The sequence below is a fragment of the Gasterosteus aculeatus genome, chromosome 4 (assembly GCF_964276395.1).
Source record: "Gasterosteus aculeatus chromosome 4, fGasAcu3.hap1.1, whole genome shotgun sequence".
Lineage (NCBI taxonomy): Eukaryota > Metazoa > Chordata > Actinopteri > Perciformes > Gasterosteidae > Gasterosteus > Gasterosteus aculeatus.
The window spans coordinates 14,236,339-14,250,593 of record NC_135691.1 but is presented as its reverse complement, the minus strand read 5'-3'; the positions used below and the strand labels follow the sequence as shown (position 1 = coordinate 14,250,593).

The 14,255-nt window shown below is 45.2% G+C and overlaps 1 protein-coding gene across 4 annotated transcripts in view; it reads right to left on the bottom strand.

Moving 5' to 3' along the window:
- Positions 1–151: 151 nt before the first annotated feature.
- LOC120817530 (serine/threonine-protein phosphatase 2A 55 kDa regulatory subunit B beta isoform) overlaps positions 152–14,255 on the bottom strand; it is a 35,001-nt gene continuing 20,897 nt past the window's right edge. For all 4 annotated transcript variants that reach the window (XM_040173856.2, XM_078102340.1, XM_040173858.2 and 1 more), the window contains 9 exons: positions 10,883–10,980; positions 9,925–10,090; positions 8,888–9,000; positions 5,942–6,119; positions 5,627–5,791; positions 3,200–3,369; positions 2,548–2,639; positions 2,338–2,461; positions 152–2,075 (listed from right to left, as the gene is read on the bottom strand). In XM_040173856.2, coding sequence (XP_040029790.1) covers positions 1,920–2,075; positions 2,338–2,461; positions 2,548–2,639; positions 3,200–3,369; positions 5,627–5,791; positions 5,942–6,119; positions 8,888–9,000; positions 9,925–10,090; positions 10,883–10,980 — 1,262 coding nt within the window. In that variant the 3' untranslated portion in view covers positions 152–1,919. The remainder of the gene's footprint in view (positions 2,076–2,337; positions 2,462–2,547; positions 2,640–3,199; positions 3,370–5,626; positions 5,792–5,941; positions 6,120–8,887; positions 9,001–9,924; positions 10,091–10,882; positions 10,981–14,255) is intronic.

Genomic DNA, 14,255 nt, shown 5'->3' with positions numbered 1-14,255 from the left:
ATTTAAGGCGGTTTCTCTCTTTTTATGCCTTCATATGACTTTCTGTGCATCCACAAGAGGACGCCGTTGCACCACGAGCAGCAATGAATCATTTCCTGTACGTTCAGTTTGAATCAGCAGCATTAACAGTGAAGTCAAACAATGCAGACTCTCAACTTGCACATCTTTATTCTTTTTTTATTCAAAGAAAGACCAGTAAGCATAAAGACTGCATGGTAATTAATTGCATTTCAATACATTCTGAGCTATAAAATTCTTTTTTTGTTTCAATAAGTGTCACAAAGGAGGTCGTAGAAGACATTACCGTCTAAAGGAATCCAACTTAATAATTCCCTGATTTCACAGAGTTCATTTAGACCTTTGACTGCTTTTTCTTGATGGGGGCTCGTCAAACAAAATATGAGACAAAAGAGGATCTCAAAACTAACAAGAGCCAAGTGCTGAAATACAAACCTGCCACTGTTCGTCAACACAAAGAGGAGCGTGGACAGACATCCCAGCTATCCAATATCAACATTTCTAAACTGGCTTCTTGTTGATAAGAATTTTACTTGCATAGTGCCTCAAATTATCTGTAGATGTTTAATATCTAAATGCAGTCAGTTTCAACAGAATCAGATCTAACAAATTTAAAAGGAGCTACGCCTGCAGGCGTTACATCCAAAAATCTCAATATTTCATCATGAGTAGTTCACTGCCATCTTCAGATAATTTTTAGTACAATCAAATAAATTCCAAATGTAATGTGTTTTTGTTTTTTTCAATCAGGATTTCGCTAAACAAAATGTAATGTTGCTTTGTTGTGTCTCTTGCAAATTGTGTTAAGAGCAACAATATTTTGTACATATCACAGCGTCCTCCCCCCTGAACTCACAAGCACGTAGCCGGTGCTGTATTGTAATCCAGACTACATCGCTTCAAGCACTTGTTCCCCTCTCAGGACCACAGTAGAGCTTTTTTTTCTTTTCTTTTTTCTTTATAGAGAAAGACCAAAAACCAAAAAAATACATCCGATGTTAACATTTCATTTGCAACATTCACTCCCGTGCCTTGTTCCTCAGCCCCCCCCCCCCCCCCCCCATACCCTCCCCGCTCCCACTACATCAAACCCCCACATACCAAAAGAAGGCACCACAGCTTTCTAGACAGACTCGTCGACCGAGCAAACGACTCAATAAAACAACAGCATTAAATAAAACCATTGACACGGCCTGGAAGGGCATCATTCACATTACAGACTACAGCAGTCCCACCAGGGAGACACAGAATTGGTACTTAAAAGACTGACCGTGTTGAGTCACAGGCAGAGACAACTCCGTTTCTGGGGTCAGACATTAACAGTCTCTTCTACTTTTGTAGGAATTTGTGCAGCAGGTCGCACTGTCCAAAACGTTCAACGCAGGGTTGATCACATGCGCAGTAGCATGAGCAGGTTGAAAGAAAAGGGGGGAGGAGGGGGGGGGGCACTGCTGCTGCATGACGACGAGAGACCACCATGTAAGCTGGGTTCCTGTCAGTGTGCTCTACTTTATGTCCAGTGTACCCACATCTCTCCCCAGGGTGCAGAGGGGCGCTAGATCATGTCACTCATGCGGCGATCCGCTTGTCGCGTTAATGCACAGAATTCCCCTCTCCGGGTGTCCGCATGGCTGAATAAATTAAATCAGAAGTCAAATTGGAAAATGAAAGTCCGTTCTTTGATTTCAAAGAACAGTTTTTCTCGCGCTATGTCGTCCGGGTGGTATTTATCTCCCCGCTTTCCAAAGTTTACACCGTCCACAATTTGCTCAAACAAATTCTTCAGCAGAGCAACAAAATTCAAGCCCAGCAGCAGCGAGACATGGGGAAGGATGTATGTAAGGGCTCCGTCCCTCATTCGCCGACCCAGCAGGGGGGGGTCGGCAGGGGCAGACCGCGCTTTAGTTGACCTTGTCTTGAAAGATGTAGAGGTTGTTGGTGGCCGCTACTGCGATGATGTTCTCATGCGGGTGCCATGTGGTGTGAAGGATTTTCTTGCTGAAGTCGAGGCTGTCCACGCTGATCTCATCCTTGCGACGCTTCCCGCCCACACACACCTTGAGGAGGGATAGAGGGGCATTAAGATAGGAGTTTTAGAGCATGAGCCCTCAAATATTATAACATAGGGATTTTATAGCAGTATTTAGTTATTTTTGCCCACTTGGGGGCGCCAGAATGCGCCGTGAAAGGCCACACTGATATGTTATCACGCCGTAACACACAAAAACAACAGTTACCTACTTACACATCCAGGAAACAGAGAGCAACGTTAGCGTTCATTTGTAGTAGCATTTGGCTAAAACCAAGTTTTATTAGTACCTTGCGAGGCTTCAGAATGGCTCTGGGTTTGCTGTTCTCTCTGGACGCCTCCAGTGTGACGTCCCGCTTTGTGTTCCGGTCAAACATTCGGAAGAAATTGTTATAGGAGCCGGTCATTATGACGCTGAGGAGGAGCAGAGGAGAGCGGAGTGTTATCGGTGTGGTTGGATGACGTGCTGAATGGATGAACAGATCAGAAACAAATCTCACCTGTCCGACCCGTTCCAGACACACTCGAACTTGTCAAAGATGCAGTCGTTCTCATACAGAGAACAGAGTTTGCCGCGTAAATAGTCATGCACCTAAAAAAACAAATCAGGACATGAAGCAGTTGGCAAATCAAAATGTACACTTTCCCAGCACCAATGGTTCGTCACAATATCTTTTAGTGATAAACCGTTCAACCTTAAGCTTCCAATGCCATATGCTGGAGTTTCAATAATCCCTCCAGACCCGGTGCCCAGTGCTAAGATGCTACATAGCAGGTGGAATTGGACGGGGAATCCCTTGAGCTCAGCCGATAGCCTTATCAATCATGACCTTTCCTAAAATGGCGTCCCCTGATCAGACAGAGTGGACCTGACCCCGGTGACCTCACAGTGGGAGGTTTTGCCCTTCAGGTTGCATCAGCACCGCCACTATCTGTCTTTTTACGGACAGTCGGCTCAATAAGCCCTCCCGGGGTAATTGCAGGAGATGACACGGTTGCGGATTGGCAGGGCGACAGTGAAACAGGATTATGCTGAGTGATTACTCTGAAATCAATACGTTTTGATTTGATCTGGGCTTAGCTGTTATTTAGGATTTTCTTTGGAGCCTTCAAACTACCCAACAGGCACAATAAAGCAAAACAAAGGCTTACCTGGTATGTCTCTAGTGGTTTGTTCTCCATCTGAAGGTCCCACACCTTGACAGTGAGGTAGTCTCTGGTCATCAGGTAACGGCCGTTGTGGCTGAACTTCACGTCGGAGATGGATGAGATGATTTCAGAGAAAAAGGAGCGAGTGGAGGGATCCTCTGGCTCCTCAAAGTCTACGAGATGAAAAGAAACATAAGGCAGTTGCTTCTGACAAAGAAAACACGTTTTAAACTGCAGGAGGAGGCGACTTAAAACAGATTTTCTTTTCCCTCCCGTAAGTCTTTTTAATCATTCGTAAGGAGAAAAAAATACAGCTGATAGTGTTTTTTGGGGTTGGGGCCGTCATAAGTGAACAATAGCAATGCTTGGATGTGGGGGTTTTCTGCTGCAGCTGCATCTCTTCACGGTATTATTTCTGTGTGTGTGTGTGTGTGTGTGTAGGGAGAGGGCTGTGGGTCAGCATGCTGGGTAAATATTGGTTATGATTCATATTGATTCTGGCAGCTGCTGATCTGTGTGCCGACCGACACGCCGGGGATAAGAGCCAGGCATTCCGTCGTTAGCTGTCAAGTTATTGTTCCTCCTCCTTTCCTCCCTCCGCTCCCAAAATGCCCCCCCACCATCCACCCCTCTCCTCTTCAGCAGCCAGGAGGACGGCTCTATGAAGTGTCAATAGGGAGTCCAACATGAGATACGGTCGGGGGGGATGAAAAAATGAGGGGATGAGGAAGGATAAGAAAAACAAATCAATGTCAAAGTGCTGGGCCCCGCTGGATTTATGTGTGTGTGTGTGAGTGTGTGTGTGTGAGTGAATAAGGGTTAGTGTATAAGTGGGGGTGTGCAATATGTGCATGTATATATGCATGTGTGTGTGTCCCTGCCCTCCCTCCCGTACCACTCCAGGGGTGTATAATAGGGTCCCCGGGGAGCCGGCATTGGTCCGTCTCTTTCTGTCCTGGGGCTCAGAGCTTTGGCAATCTTTCCCTGTTCCTCCGTCTATCCCTCCGTCATCCCTCCGTCTATCCCTCCGTCCATCCCTCCGTCCATCCCTCCGTCTATCCCTCCGTCTATCCCTCCGTCCATCCCTCCGTCCATCCCTCCGTCCATCCGCAGTCTAACGCTGACTGATGACAGCAGCCTTCCAGGTTTACAGGTTTGGGAGGAGATGTGATTTTTTTGGTGTATTTAATGTTGAAGGTTCAGGAAGTTTTGTGTGTGTGTGTGTGTGTGTGTGTGTGTGTGTGTGTGTGTGTGTTTGTGTGTGTGTGTGTGTGTGTGTCAAGGGAAGGAGAAGCTGTGTTCTTGACAGTATGCGTGGGAGGGACAGAATAATACATCGCTCTGAGCCAAACAGCGTTCGGGGAGTGAGACAGTAGGTCGGTATCAGCCGACGGTGTCCTGAGGCCAACGAGAGCACCTGCCTGCTCCCTGTATGTGTGTTTGTGTGTGTGTGCGCGCGCACTACAAGCATCTAATGGCACTTTAATGTCAGTATGAGAATAGCTATAAATACCAAAACTTAAAATGAACACCAATGAAAACCAAAAGATTTACTTGTTTCAACTTCACATAAATGCTCATGGGAAATTCAACAGGCCGTGTCAGCGCACGGTCCAGTGAACACGCCGACGTGTCCGAGGACTTGACTGACGTTATTGAACAACAGGGTGTGTCCACGAGGGACTAATGCGATTGCTCTTAAGCCATTGATTTCTTCCGAGAGAATGTCAATGTATTCATTATTCATTTGACCAAGGCGTACGCTGGCAATGCTAAGCTTTAGAGAAGGCCATTCATTGTTTGAGGGTTATTGATGGGTTATCAATCCGGGCGTGTTGAGCCACACAAAGGTGGAGCTCAAGCAGAAACAAAAAGAGGGTGAATTTGCAGCCGGGGTGCCGACATGTTGAACTGTAAGTCTTTCTGTCCTCCCCCTTCCATCACTCTCATGAATATACTAATTTAGATCCAGCTCTGTGTTCTGTTTCCACCCTCCCGGTTCGCTTGGAGCTAATCCTTCTTATACTACTACTGATCAGCTTCACTGAGTTAATGTTCTTTTTTGGGGAGAATTAGATAACCAGAAAAAGGGAGTTGCATTAGAATGAAACTCAAATAACACTAAGTGAGTTTCAGAAGAACGGCTCTAACGTTTTTTAGACTGAATGAGACCGTTATTGAAATAAAGGGATTCTGTTGGCCAATTCAACACAGTTTGACGAGTTGGACCAGGAAGGGACATTCAATGCGGGCGTTTGCAACACGGAAGCCTTTGAAGCAACATTTAGATGATAGATGCCAAAAAAGACAAAACAATAAATGGCTCCATAAAATATAAAAGCAGTAGTTAACCTTATCGAATCTTTTCACATGAAATCCAATCGATTAATGCAACTATTGATCCTCTTATTGCGCTCTACCTGTACTCACATTTGCAGTGTCTGTCGCAGAGCGCGGCCTCCCTCATGTCACAGAGGCGTATCGAGCCCTTGCTGCTGCTGTAGGCAAAGGTGTGACACTGCTGGGGATGAAACTCTGCTGAAGTGATCACCTCCGTCAGCTCCTCCATGTTGGCTGGCTTGATGTCAACGATGTCTGAGAGACACGCACTAAGGAACAACTGCCCCTTTGAGCCCTGAGACTGCGACCATTCAGCCGACACTAGATTCAAATAACATGGTGAATTTTCATCCTCTTTTCCCCGCCCACATGCTTTGTTCTTAAATGACCCGAGTTAGAGGATACTGAAGCTGCGGTCAGTGATCTCCAGGTTCCAGAGGTTCACCCTCAGGTCGTCGGTAGAGATGTATGTCTGGAGGTCGGAGTTGACCGAGATGGAGTTGATGTGGTAAGTGTGAGCGTTGCTGAACACACGCCTGGCTGTGGCCTCAACCATCAAGTCCATGGGCTGCAGCACCGGCACCTATTGGTCAGGAAAAGGTCAGTTAGTCCGGAGAGAAGAGAAGAAACATTGAAGAGTATGCAAGAAAGCTTCTGATGAAAGCTCTGGTTTTAAAAAACTCATTCGGTATCTTTTGTACATTGATGCTGGTTTAATTGAGATCTTCCTCAATATTTATTTGCAGATGTGCAGATGTAAATGCACCTGGTGGGCATGAATCTTTTGTGTGTGTGAATATGTGAAATGTGTGTGTTCAAACAACAGATGACTCCAGGGACTCACATGACATTTACTCCACAAATCTAAATGAAACAGAGACAGTGACCGAGGGGCTCAGAGGCTGTTTGATGAGCTGGTTCAATCAGACTGCGAATATCTGTTTTCTACATGGCTACTCTGGGAGATAACGCCTTTCTCCGTCTTTTCCTCCCTCCGTCCCTCTTGCTCTCATGAAAGTGCAGAAGACACTCCCGCTCGCTTGTTTGCATGTAATGAAAGGCAAGAAAACAGAAAAAAAAGCGAAGGAGGGGGAAAGAGAGATGGCCCGAGGGCATTGATAGGCCCTGCTGAGGAATGATAACTGAACTCTGCAGAATTAAGATGAGTACGCAAACACACACACACGAATACACACACCCACATGCACAATACTGCTCGGGCTTCAAAGCCACCCAGCCCCAGTCTGCATGCAGCCCCCCGTTGGCCAGATAAAACACAGACAAAGAGACGAGGGAGGGGAGCGAGAGAGGAGAACAAATCAACTGCTTCTCCCCTTTTTCTTCTCGTTGCTGGCACCGACAGAAAGACATGGCGGCCCAGCGGGCTGCTGTATCTCCATGGGTGTCACTTCATTTCCATGTCTTTCACCGGCGGTCCAGAGAGACACAGACCGTATTAACCCGTAACCCCTCAACACTGACAGTTACACGGTTCAGCTGGCTCCTGCACCTTTTGAAAGGACCTCATAAATTCTCCTCCCTACCAAATATTTTAATTTGAGATATATTTCTGCTTGAAAGAGTAACAAATCTGTTCACGACAGCGTGTTGAGGCACATTCCCTTTTTTTAAAAGCAGCAATCGAAGAAAAAAAGAAGAAGCGCATAATTCTTTTTAAAGGTGATATTGGCTCATAGACTTTACATGATGCAAACAAAGAGGTTTTATGGTTTGTTCCCTTGGCTACGTTGTGGAATGATATTCTTTTTTCTCTCCCCCCACCCCTCCAGCAAGGCGCAGATTTCACAGCCTCTAAACAGGATTGCCACAGTCCCGGCCTGTCCTCCAGGTTGCTATGATCCCCTGGCCGGCCAGACAAAGAGGGACAGACACGCCGAACACAGCACTAATCTACTATGGCAGACGCACACAAACACACACATATGCACACACACACTTTGCTACGTGCCTGTCTGCTTTGTGTGAAAATTAAATACGTAGTGGAGGGACAAGACTGAGATAAGGGGGGGGGTAAGAGAGAAAAGATGATCCCTTTGTGGTCTTCACCTCAGTGAACATATCGATCAGTCATTCTGACTTTCTTCCGCCAGATTCGAAATTGTCCATCGATCGTGTGCTTGTTGGTGTGAGTATTAGTATTGAAAGTGAGAACTTATAACAGGGAAAACCGTGTGAACTTTAGCAGATGCAGTGTAGTCAGAGAGAATGCTTTGCTCAGAAGTTTATGTCAGACTGAAGGCTGTCACCATATATATATATATATATATATATATATATATATATATAAAGGCTAGATGTCTCGTCCGAGTCGAACGTCCAAAAATGGCAGCCATCTTGCTACAGTGAGCTCACTCACCCATAGGGTTGTGTTGGTAGTGGTACATGTACTTTTTAAATGACCATAAATTGTTCAATTTTCAACCGATTATTAAACGGTTTGGTTTGTTATAAACGTCAGATGACACTGCATACTTACGAATAATTATGTCCTAAAAAATAGAAAAATGTTCTAAATTCGGTACAATATTTCCCTTTACAAATATACATCAAGAAATGCTGCAACAAACATTTTATTATATTAGTAATATTCCTATAATAAAAGTATACATATATCTCATGTTGCCATTCTGTATGCTGTATGCCGTTTTAGAAACCTATATATTGATTTAACATAAATACTTTGTGCATGTGTGTATTTATTACACCTATCTGTTCTGTTTAATAGTTAATATTTTCATGACACATGGTTATAATTATAATTATTCATAAGTATGCAGTGTCATAAATAGATCTCTGTACAGGGTGGGGATTTCAAAGTTCAGCATTTATTTAAAAAGTACAAAAGTACAAAAGTACCACTACCAACACAATGTTATGGGTGAGCGAGCTGACTGTGGCAAAATGGCCGCCATGTGCAGACGTTCTAGACGCCGCCGTAAGACATCTAGCCTTTATCTATCTTTGGCTATCACAGCGTAATGACTGAATGCTCTTTGTTCATTTCATCAGACTATCCAAGCTTTACGTGTTTGGACTGTTCAAGGTGTAAATTGATGACAGACCTTTGTCATAGAACACATTTTGACATATCGCTGCTTAAGAAGCAGGTGTTCATAAAATAAATGATGACAGACAGTTAGCTTAGCTTAGCATTGAGACTTGACACGAAGGAAGCGGCTTTTCCAGAGGTAACACAATTCACCACCCAGATGGGGGCGATGCTTATGGACATCAGACTGTAGCTTGTTTTGTTTTGGTTTCTATTTAAAGTTAATTTGGACTTTTCTAAAAATGTTGGTAGTATTGTGTAGTTTTGAGTGAACTCTTTACCCGTAATGAGGTGATTGTCGATGGGTCTCTGATCCGTCCATCGTCGTCCTTCAGGTTGTAGCCCTCCGGACGCTTGTCTCTCTCGCTGATTTTCCACAGCTTCACCGTCTTGTCTGGAATGGATACATCACACAAACATACACACACACACACACACACACACAAAGATACACACACAAACAGAAAGACAGTTAGATCATGGCTCACTAGAGTGAATCTCAGATAGAAGATGGACGCAGGGGGTTGGGCGCCAATCTGGCACGTATCTGGTCAGGAGCCAGCGGGAATGATGAATGGCGGCTCCTGTGTACATTCTGATGTCACTGATATCAATCTACATGTTGACGAAATTTCCAGGCAGCACGATACGCTTTCCCAGAAAAAGCCATCTGGGCGATATTCAGTTCTGCAGCACACAAACACCAGTTACATCACGTCTTCTCGGTCTGTCGAGAGAGGGGGGGGGGTGGGGGGGGATGGCGCCGGCAGCAGCAGTCAGGTTGTTGCCCTCTTTTTTTTATTTTTAAATTTCCGCTATGAATATTGGTGTTGGAGCAGCGAGGCCATCGCCACAGGACTCTCCACCATCTGCTCCAGCCACCACTAGCACTTCTGTAGCAGCCATGCATGAAGCCCACAATCTGCAAGACGTCTTTCTCCCTGATGTGTGTGTCTGTTGGCGCTGGCGTGCATGTAGGACGTGTGGTGGCACATGCTTTGATATGTGCGTGTGTGTGTGTCTTTGTGTGTGTATCCCTGCTGTGGCAGCCATGCATGAAGTTCTCAATTTGAAACGCTCCTGCTGGTGGCACTTGCTCAGCCAAGCGAAACCCCAATACAGTCACAGAAAAAAGACATTTTCATGCGATATTAGTAACATCGTTCCCATCAGCTGTATTTCTAACCAGCGAGAAATGAATCACGCCTTTACTTGACAATGTTATTAAGTAACAACAACATTCTGCCCACGTCTGAACACCCACTCACGACCGATTAATGGTCTCGCTGACCATTTTTTATCACAGAAACTGACTGACCGTTGGTGGAGAGCAGGAAGTAGGCGGCGTTCTGCTGAGGAAGCCATTTGATCTTGTTGATCTTCTCCTCAATCTCCAAACTCTTCAGGTAGTCAAACTCTGGCTCGTGGCTCTGGAATGTGCTGTAAACATTGTACTCCCCTCGACGCTGGGGCTGACTCTTACTCTGCAAGAAGGGAAACATAGTAAGAGATTGACCTGCTTGCTGTTGTCTCTGTTAGGTTAAATGTTAGTTTGCACAAATGTGTGACTGTAATTTCTTAACAAGATGTACAATATTTGACAGAAAAAAATAGCATTGCAATTTACAATCTCGTCTTAACATTACATATAAACATAACATACAAAACTAGTTGGTGGTGAATATGGTAAATATTTTATTTGGTCACTGTGAGTGTGTGTGTGCATGCTGCTGTCAGTGCGGCCCCACGAAGCCACAGGCATAAACATACGTATACTGTATCTATGCTTTGTTTTCAATATGCTTATTTGTTTGTTCTAGAACTCCATGGTAGCAACAGTATTATCAAATATTTATAACTCAATCAACAGCCAGTTCTGAGATTTTTTATTTTTATGGCTTTATTAAATTAAATTTGACACAATGCACTATGCGCACATATTTATCTGTAGTTCAGCATGAAGTATTTGGTTTCATTAGAAACATTGGCCTTGTAGCTGGAAATCAGAATCTTTTTAGGTGGTTTTAAACTATGCCCCTCCATGTAACATACGTTTGAAACAATGGCCCCCAAAAAGCCTCTTATCTCTCAAAGAGATTGATGAAGTGGTTTTTAAATATTTACTGTAGAATTTACAGCTCGGTATCCTTTTCAAATGAAACAATTTATTAGCCTGTTATCTAAAAGCAAACATTTTTACTTGAATGTTCCAAAGCTGTTAAATCCTCTTAGCAGAAGGGAAGCATAATTAGTGTTGCATTGTTGGCATGTCCTACCTCCTGCTCCCTCTGGAAGACAACCACTCTGCCTCCCTTATCCCCGGTGGCCAACAGCTCCCCCGATGAGTTAAACTCAACCGTTGAGATAATGTCAGCTGCAACACAGGAAGCAGAGCAGAGAGGGAGAGAAAATGTCAGTGTGCATGTACACAACGCTGTCAAGGTATCAGTCAGACAGAAAGAAAGACCTTTCGGGGAGATGCGGTAGAGTGATTTCTGGAAAAAGCACGTCAGAGTAAGGGAGTGGGAATCTTGTGACCGAATCACAGAGGACTCTCCAGCACAGATACCCTAGTTTTGGCGTAATATGGGTTAGGAGACACAACTGAATGAGTCACACTGCATGATATCAACTAATCACCCCCCCGTCCCTCGTCTGACTCAAGTGAGCCAATTTGTGTCATTTAATTGAACTTCTGATTTTTAAAAGGACGCTGCTGCTGCAGTAATAATACCATTCACCTCCCTCCTCCCGGCAGCGAGAGCCCATGCTGCTCAGTGACTCTCCAGCTCCTTCATTAGAAAACATAAACCTTGAAAGCATTCAAATTCTGCAGCTGATCTACAGTATGTCTATATTTGTGTGGCAAACTTTTTTTTTTACTTTCAATCTATGCAGTGCAGTCAAAGGAGCAACAAATATATAGGAGCAATATGATGTATTTGAACCATTTATACTTGATTGCCAATATTATTCAATGTCCCTGCATAGCTCCAGTTCCTCCAGTAGTAACTAACTGACACCTCTCCTTAAGGTAGCTCTTTATCTCCTTCTCAAAGACATACATCTGCCTGGATTTAGGAGAGGCTAATGGTGACTGTAATTATTATACAGCCTCGGGCTTTAGAGGCATCGCACAATGGCTGTCACATTCACACACACACACACACACACACACACACACACACACACACACACACCACAGCAGAGTCTACCCCTCTGTTTATCAGTGACATTAATATTACACAGACAGAGAGAGAAAGAGATGGAGTTTTTTTTGTAGCCCCCACGCCCTCTGTGGACCTGCTACTGGCGGAGCGCTGAACAGGAGAGGGGAACGTTGCCATGGAGACGGTTTCCATCTCTAGCGGCAGTCGGAGGGCTGCATGCGCGCGCCAGTGCCAATAGCTCTCAGACTAAGTTGCTGATGCCTGCTGTAATTCAACAGACAGAGCGAGTGCTGCAATAAAATGAAACCCTGCAACTGCATCTGGGGGGCTGCGTGATGTTCAACGCAGACACACAACGACAGTAGAGTCCCTTAAGATGGGCTCATCTCCTCACATGAAGAAATGAGCCCATCGCGCTGTGCATGGTGGGAATGACTTCAAATATATGAGTGTGTGTGTGTCTTTCCCTGGTTTCATTTAATTGTTGACGAGAAAGCACCAGAGGGATTCTCACGTCAACGTGCTGATAATGGCGTGAGGTGTGTGTGGGGTCGGGAGGGGTGTGGCTGATCGAATCCTAATTACGCCTGAATAATGTTTCACAGACAAGACACACTCTGACCTAATTACATCCACGGAGAAGCCCACCGACACACCATATGTATGTGGCACACACTGACGCTGTAGTTATCTCCCTTTCTGTGTCTGCGTGCACAGATATGTGGAGCCCCCCCCCCCTCCAACCACTCACTCCAGGACACACACACACACAAAAAATTCATTTCCAACACCATCAAGCCGAAGCCACTGATGTGAGTCGAATGGAGTCAGCTTTGCAGTCAGCATTCTTGAATTGTCTCTTCTCTTTCTCTCGCTCCCGGTTTGTCCTTCGTACTTTTTTTTTCTGTCTTTCCCCTCTCTTCTCATCATCAACCCATTAAGTCACTGAGGAGAAACAGTAATTGATGGGTGCCGGTTAACGAGTTTACACACGGATACATACTTCAATCATCTCGCTGGATGAAGAATCGGTCGGAGCCAGCGAAGCTGAAACGCAGAGTAACGTGATGGAATGCTTCCCTCAATGAGATTTTCCTCGTGCTAATTTATTCAAAGCAGACATTGCAATCTATTAAACCTCAGTTACTTTGTTACAAGTGACAACGTACACTGTTATCAGATAAACTTTCATTAAAGGGGATTTCCGCTTGCACCAGATCCGATTCTCCCTACATGAGCAACCGCAGGTTCAAAGTGGACTGATAGTAGCAGCAGGTTGGTGATTCGGCTGATCAGACGTGTACTTACACACGTTTACGCACACACACGCCGCATCAGCAGCCATAACCAGATGAGGCCCATAAATCCTGCGGCCAGCCAGGTCTGACACAGACAGGTCAGCGCTTCTCGATGCTCGAGATAACACACATCCATCCCCAGTAATAACACAGACAAGCCAGCTGCTCTGATGTGTGTGTATGTGTGTGTGTCTGCGCACAACCGAGAATAGACGACTGAAATAACACAGGTTCATGTCTGTTTCACCCATCTGACCCTCAATAACTCCCCTTCGGCATGCGATATAGAATCGAGGCTCGAACCCGTTGCATGGAAACATAGATATGCATTGATTCTGGAATGGAAACCGCGCACGGAGGAGGCGGGGAAAGAGAGGTTATTAAATGTATTTATAGAAGCCCGTGCATGCAACATCTATCACGCATAACAGAAAGGGCGACTAAAAGAAAGGAGGGGAGGGGGGGAAGGGGAAGTCTGGGGAGGTAAATGATCGCAGAGAACAGTGTGTCTCCCGAGTACAGACGGCAGGAAAGACCGAAATAGGAGCCGCCTGGCTAACCTCTAGACAACATGTAATCCCGTCAACAAATAAACAAACTGAGGCTTGATCCTGTGGCATTGGAGGTTTGCGCAGGCAACTCACGCCAAAAGCGGTGTGACTGAATGGAAAGCTAGTTGCGTAAGTGCTTTGCAATAATTCCAGGTAGAGGGGAGGGAGGTCAGCAACACGGTGTCGTGTAAATGCTTTGTTAGCGGTAGACACGGAGAGGAGAGGATTACAGAACTTGTGCTGCGCCGCCTGCGTCAAAGGATCAGGCCGGGGGAAGATTCAGGTCCATTCTCGCACTTCCTTTAACTCGCCGCCCTCGTGCCTCCCATGATAACCAACAGTATGAATCAATCTGCACTTTGTCTTTTTTTTGGAACATGAACACGCGCGTATCAGAAATTTAATTCACCCTTTCCGTGCTGAATAGGCGACTGATGACGGCTTCTTTCACACCACTAACAATGTACATCAATCGAAATTTTGGAGAAAAAAAACCCTGTTACCTTCTGGTCCATTGTCAAGCCATATGATTAAGGGTTTATTAGCAGCACACAAAGCAACAGAGCACAATTTCAGCCCTCATCATCTTAAGAGCATGATTCTTTGTAAGATCTGGAGTGAACAAGCTAA